At 32.5% G+C, this 7,696-nt stretch overlaps 1 protein-coding gene across 1 annotated transcript in view; it reads right to left on the bottom strand.

The window, feature by feature from the left end:
• LOC100573539 (keratin, type I cytoskeletal 9) overlaps window positions 1-7,384 on the bottom strand; it is a 16,965-nt gene extending 9,581 nt beyond the window's left edge. Inside the window, exon 1 of the mRNA XM_003244697.4 lies at window positions 6,566-7,384. Within this exon, the coding sequence (XP_003244745.1) occupies window positions 6,566-7,384 (819 nt within the window). The remainder of the gene's footprint in view (window positions 1-6,565) is intronic.
• Window positions 7,385-7,696: the final 312 nt, after the last annotated feature.

Genomic DNA, 7,696 nt, shown 5'->3' with positions numbered 1-7,696 from the left:
TATTTTTTTATGGGGAAACAAAATAAATAAGTCGAAAAAATATATAGGTATATTGGAGAATAATTTTTAATGGCAAAAAGTAAATTTGTAATCAGAGGTGACTCAAAACATTTTTTGGGGCTAAAAACACTTTTAATGTCTCTGAGTGACGAGATAAAATAAAGGGGCGCCAAAATATGTGTACCTGGGGCGCCAAAATCGTAAATACGCCTCTGCGTAGCTCACATATATAGAAAGTTTATTATATTTTGTTTTAAATCATAGGTATAATATCGTGAAGGGATACGTATTCATGTTACTTACAGAACTTTTGAGTACATGTGACGTATATAGGTACGGCATATTGTACCTATACAATATCATTAATTACCTATGAATGGCATAAGTAGGTATATAGTTAGGTATTAATAAGCATAGTACCTAAATAGATTAATTAGCTACGCTCTTTAAAGTACCTACCTAATTCAAAAATAATCATACTCGCAAAAGTTTACTTTGTAAACCAAAAATTGCTTATCAAAAATTATCTTGTAATTTATAAGCCATTAAGCTTTTTATTTATTTCACCATAGACATTGTAACTAATGTTACACCAGCTCACCGCTTTGTATTCTAACTGTTACTAAAAATAATTGTGCGTGTGCCAAATGATCAGTTTACTGTAATAAATCGAAGATTGGAAATTCGATAAACGTAAGTCTAAGGATCATGTTTAAAAAGAAGAAAGGTCGAAGGTGATTAATAAATTATAATTAAACTGTCTGCTGACATTTCACTAAAAACTATCAGTACAAACATTAGTGATGTTGTACGTGTGAACATTTCCGTCACTATAAGTGATTAACACGAACAACTCGAAACTTTCTGACAACATCAAACACGAACTTGTAAGGGACTTCATAGGACTTGAGATTTGTCATAATATATTGAATTTCGTGAAGCCAAGTGAACAATACACGCGTGTTGCGTGTATTATAATATTATATTATTCACAGTAATATACGGTGAAGTTCTATTGTTATTCATATATGAAACGTCGTGTAACATTTCAGCATATAAAACTTGTTGCATACGACTGTCATGACTACAAGAGTAGGTACCGACCTACATGATAGAACTGACACATTATACATAGGTAGATGAGTCGACGTCGGTCATTACTCATTATTCAAGTTTAACACAATTTGTTAATCAACACGTAGGTATCAACATCCAAAAATGCGTTGTTATGCTTCTACAAAATCCCTAAATATATTGAGGTAGGTACCTACTCAAAGCCAAGGTTTGGGCATTAACGACTTAAAAAGTTTAAGTTAAGTTGCTTCTGATTAAATTAGATACCTATACTTATCTACATAACGAGTTAATTTTGTCTCCATACTATAATAATATATGATGCTGTATTGCTGTAACTTATGAGTTAGTTTTAATTGGATTGTCACGAGGACGCATCTATCTGCACACCCGCACTACGACACAGGTAAAGTGTTCCCTATGCGTTGTGAAATTTTGGTAACTCTACTATTAATTCAGAGGGAGTAAAATTGTGACGGGCATAACAGTTTTTGTTATGTTGTACATTTGTAAGACGGAGACAACACGTGTGGGTGTGAGTGTGTGACCTCCTGAGATAATTTTTTTCCTGATATAACACCATAGGTTAAAAATGTATTTTATTTTGTTAACTTAAATAAAATAATAAAAATAGGAAATATCAAATATTATTTATAAATTATTATAATACGTTGTATTATACGCACATATGTATTCTATATAGACACCTCACACCTATACCTACTGTCGAAGTGTTTCTCACTATTTCTGGATTCTATAATACTGATTAAAATAGCGTATATATACAAATGTATACAAAATATGAGAAACGAATAATAAGGTATGGGTTATAATGTTGACTGTTCTATAGTTTGTTGACTGTACTTATACGTAATAAATAATGATAATTTATAAAAATATTATAATTTTATATTAATTGCAGAATATAATTTAATATAATATGACTAATGAACATTACTTATAATACAGATCAGTTAAATGGGTATCTATAGGCTATAACCATTATTGGGGAAAGAAAAATATAACTAATTCACCCAGTGTTAATTAATAGTTATAAATATATTTTTTAATAATAAAAAAAATATAAATTATATTACAAAAAATGAATTTGTGTGTAAGGCACTGCAGTAAGCAATGTGTATAACTACAATTTGTGAATTAACACTTGACAATGTTTGGTAAATATAATCATGCCATAGTTTTTTTCCTGATAATTAAAGTACCTAGGTGTGGATGATATGAATGCAAAAAGCTTATAGGTAGCTAATCGTCTATCATTATCATGCCATATTATTATTTATTTTATTTTTGATATTGATATGGTATTATACATCTGCCTACTAATAATATGTTAAAGTGATGGTTTAAATTAATATTGTATTCTTAAAAAAATTTTTTTATGTTTTACCATCACTGTCTTATGAAAATGTCGCAAGCTATTAGGTAAAAAAAGGCATTAATAAATATTAATTTTATATTAGCATTTTCTATATATGGTAGCATTTTCAAAATAGTTTGATTCTTTTTGAGATACTTCTAGCTAATTTTGTAAATTTATTTTAAATTTTTCTCTATAAAAACATTTTCAATAAGTAAAAAAGCTTGAAAATGCAATACAAGGTTTCTTATAAGTTGAATTAATCGAAGTGACTTGGTGTGGCGCAGTGCGTGTACTCAACTGCGGAAACGCACTGAGTGTACGTAACGGTGGCGTTGCTAGTTCCCGGATGGGTGACCACCCGTGACTTTTAGCAACGAATCCTTGCCACACATACAAAACGTGTTTTCAACCGTTCCTCCCCTACTAACAAACAAAATAGTTAATGGCCTAAGTTGCCGGGCTCAAACTCAATTAAAAAAGAATTAATGGAAGTTCAAAAATATTAAAAATACATAGGCACAATTATTTTTATATCAATTTCAAGATAAAATGATGACAACATTTCGAAAATATCGAGAATTTTCAAATTATTATTCAGTTAGAAATTCAAAAAAGTTTTTATTTTTATAGATAACATACAACATTTTATTAGAATATTCTCCATATTGGATTTTCATCGGACGAATTTTCAATCTTTAATTTTTGATATTTTGTACAGCAGTGTGGTACCCACTTATCCACCTTTTTTTTTTATTAATTTGTAACTTTAAACTTATAAGTTGAAAAAGAAGAGTAACCTATAAGTTTAAAATTACAAAACAATAAAAAAAAAAGGTGGACAAGTGGTACTGCTCTGCTGTACAGTAGCCAGTAGGTATTTGTCGAGTATGTTGTTGTAATAGATGAGTTATATTTGAATTGGATGATAAATCATAACATACGAAAAATGAGACTTTATGCCATCCTAGCATACAATATGTATAAATAATAAAATTTAATAGTTCAATTAACTTTAAACTTTAAATAGACTTTGTCTATATTAACATGTCCATCGTTTCTTTCATATAGTATTAATGTGTATCATATTATAATAAGATTTCAATGTATATTTTATTCATATGTCTGTAACTAGTAAATATATTTATAATAATTTATATTTATTATAATATTGACGTTATTCGAGATAATATTATATAGAAACACGTAAAATATATTTAAAAATTTGAACTGTTTAAAACGTTTTTATTATTTTTTATAACCTACTGAATGTGCAGTGATATAGTCTTATTTTAGAAATTAATAGAAATTCTATAGAATTGTAAAGAATTACACGAGTTATAAAGAAACTTAAAAATTGTTGATTCGTGAACTACTCTCATCGGTTAAAATGTTATTATAAATATATCATAAATCTGAAGTTGAAAAGTACAAATATTTGTATTTTATTGAGTTCATCGTCAATGACTTCTTCACACAGTCGTTACTCTTGATACTAGGAATATAATATATATTGTCAAGGATATGTCAGTATAACAACATAATTGTAGCAAAGTATTTGATATACGTACCTACATTGTAGCAAGGTACCTAACTACAAACTTATATGGTGGGCATATTTTTTATTGGCGTAGCGAACTAAAAAATGTTCTAGAGATACCAATATATACCATGAGTATTATTACAATATTTGTATACCTACTGCAATACCCATTGCCCTAACCTTATCAGTTATCATAAATAGTAACCCCACCTTATTTTAAACCTTTGCAACTGTTCACGTATTTCTCGTTTGCAATTTCGTGTGTTGAAATCCCCTATAGTAGGTATGTTGAATACACAAGCACGCATATGGTATTATGGTGGTGAGCGGAAATCACCACTATATTATAATATGTATACCTTAAGTATTTTATTACGATGTGGAAGGAAATAAACTTAAGTTTTACAAAAATTAAAAATATACGAACTATAATTTTTTTTATATATGATCATCAATAATAATCGAAACAACATTCAAATTCGATCAATATTTTATTAGTCTTAATCGCTTTTAGATTCTGAGTGGAGCGATGAATATATATTGATTTGTTTTTTTTTGTGTCTACTTTGACCTTAGTATTTTTGGAGCAATAAAAACTTGTTACTTTGAGAGAGATCTTTAGTAGGACGTAGATAATAGATAGGTAGTTTAATCCAAAAATGTCTCAATAGTAAAAACGGGAATTCTTTCGTAAACTCAGATTTCGACAAAAATCAAATGTTTTTTATATTTAAATTTAGAAATGAATAACTTTTTCACTAAATATTTATACAAGGATAGTTCATAATTTTGAAAAAATTTCAAAATATTATCAATGCTTCTATGCTATTTATAGACGTTTTAAATGTTATCGATTTATGCATGGTAACATTTTGTTTGATAGTAAGTTAAAAAACATAAACATATATTGAAGACAAGTTTTCTCACAAGTTTTTCTTAGAAATATTAAAAATAATATCAAAAAATAAATTATTTATTCTTTTTTATAAGCATTTAAAGTTTAAATTATTATGAGAGATTGAAGATCAATTTTGACTACATTAATTCAAGATAATTTATATTCATAAAATTACATTTAAAATAATGATTTCTCCACAAATAATTTTTGTTATTTTGTTGTTATTCATTATTTCATATATTTTTTTTGAAAATAATATTTCACTATTACTAAAGTAATTATGATTATCAATACAGAACTAAATTTACAAACTATTTATTCTTAATTTAAGCTATTAAAATAAGCATTATAATTTTTCAAATTTTGAAATAAGTGTTAAAATTGATTGGCTTGGTCAAAAAGTTTATAAATTTAAATAATTGTCTTGCATAATTAAATTTAAAATTATTATACTGGTACAATTTGTTTTGTTTAAGTGTTTGACTATAATATTGAAGATCAAATTTTGTAAGACAAAAGAAAATGTACAAATTATAATAGTTATACATTGAAAATGTAATACATAGTTTTGTTTTTTTTTACAGAAACCTAAAAGATTTAATTTGTATTTAAAAAATGCAAATGCACAATTGTTATTAATAATTATTTCATGTTCAAACTTTGACAAAATTGGACATTTAAAATAAAATAGTGATTTTAGTTATTTTGTTGTACTTAATAATATTTTTAAGTATATTTTATAGTTTATTTATACTATTAGGTATTAGTAATAAATGTATTTTTTTTTGCTAGTACCGTATTAATTGTTTATTATATCGTTGCACAAGTTTTAATTAAATTGGAAAAAAAATGAAAATATAAAAGTTTAAATGTCTTTAAATTGCACAGATAAATCCAAAATATTTTGAAAATTATACCTACATCATGTTAAAAAATGCTATTATAAAATATAAATATTTAGTGAACATTTCAAAACTCTGTAGCCGTTAATTTGTTAATTTGTTAATTTGTTCATTAATGTATTACGACAAAAATATAAACTGGTATAAGTATGTAGGTATATTATAAATTATAATAATATACTTACCAGCAATATGCCAAAACATATTGGTTAACCTAACCATATTAGGTTAACTTAACCTAACCTATAATAAACACTGAACGGCGATATAAATATGGAACATGCTGAGGAACGATAAACTTGTCCCAATATCGGATAACACTAATTTTATTCCGTTTTTATTATTCTTTACTATCAAAAAGAATAGTTAAATTAATTTATTATTAAAAAATATTATTATTGTTTATAATAAGACTAGCTTTAAGTGAATAAATAAAATTAAATAAATAAATAGACATTGCTAATGGAATGAAAATAATGGCTTCCGATAATGGGGCACTTTTGAAAGAACGAAAAAAAAACGTAAATAAACCATGGCGATCTTTTGGCACAAGCCTAGTGGCTCGTCACATGCATTAATTCTCAGCACAGTCACGGGTCACGAGCCGAGTCGCGAGCCGAGCCACGCGTCGTTTGAAGCCGGCTTTTCATACAACGCGCGGTCCATATTTACAGTTTAGTGATTAAAATATAATGCAGGATTTCTAATCAAAACTCTCTCAAACCCTATCCGACCCGCCTAACCGTCCTAACCGTCCTAACCGTCCTAACCTTGTCGATGAACTCGAGCGACACGCTCACGTCATTGACGCAGTGCCGGGCCAACGCCAACAGGGTGGGTGACTCGGCCGTGGACGGTATGTGCAGCGTCCGGTTCCGGTCCTGCCGTCGTTTCATGCGCAGCGACGCTTTGATGTCACGCGTGCCCAGATTAACAGCAGCCGCTCGGTCCTTGTCCGTGTACACCTCTTCGAGTAGCCTGGACCGGGAGTCGCGCTTGTGCCGCTTGGCCCAGCCGCCACCGAAACCGCTACCACCTCCGCCAACACCGCCGCCGACGCCTCCTCCGCCGCCGGTGCCCGATTTGCGCGTCTTGAACTCTTCGGTCAGCTCGTCGAACGTCGTGGTCGCACCTCCACCGCCGCCGCCTCCAAAAGAACTGCCACCTCCGCCACCACCTCCACCTCCAGCAGCAGCACCGCCACCGCCACCACCACCTCCACCACCGCCCCTACGCCGCCCGTGACGCCGGCCCCCGGCCACCCTGCAGCCCTTTCGGCCGGGACGCCCGGCGCCCGATACACCGTGGCCGTCGCCCACACCCGCACCGACGCCAACCACGTAACCCGTCGCTCCGGCTACATCGTCCGAATCCGATTCGCCTCGGCCGACGCCACCTCCAACTCCGCCGACGCTCACGCCGTTCCCCTCGCTGCCACCTCCACCGCCGCCACAGTCGTCCGACTCGTCCGACTTGCCCACCCGAACGTAGCTCTGCATCATCTCCGAGTCGCGGGTCATCTGCAGTATGTCCTTGGCGTGATCGGTCCTCGGCTGTATGTCACCCGACGTGTCGCCCAGCCCGGCCATGATGGCGACTCGACTGCGATCCACGCACGAACGTCACTCGCGTATTTCGGCCGGCGCGAACGGGCTCGCGGCCGGAGACTTGTGCGTCGTTATATTATAAGATTATAGACAACGGCTATAACGACGCCGATACGCGCGCGAGGATGATGGTATAGCCCGAGGCCGATAACGGTGCACGCGTAAGTATATAATATCAGGTGTGTGCACTGGCGGTGTGATTGGAAAAGGCGATGAAAAAAATGTCGATTCAACACCTCCGTATCGTAGCCATAGTAACCACGCCTAGCCGCACCTCAAACGCTTATAACGCTT

The sequence above is a fragment of the Acyrthosiphon pisum genome, chromosome X (genome assembly GCF_005508785.2).
Source record: "Acyrthosiphon pisum isolate AL4f chromosome X, pea_aphid_22Mar2018_4r6ur, whole genome shotgun sequence".
Taxonomy (NCBI): Eukaryota; Metazoa; Arthropoda; class Insecta; order Hemiptera; family Aphididae; genus Acyrthosiphon; species Acyrthosiphon pisum.
Note: the sequence above shows the minus strand (reverse complement) of the source record. Positions and strands in the feature narration are given on the sequence as shown.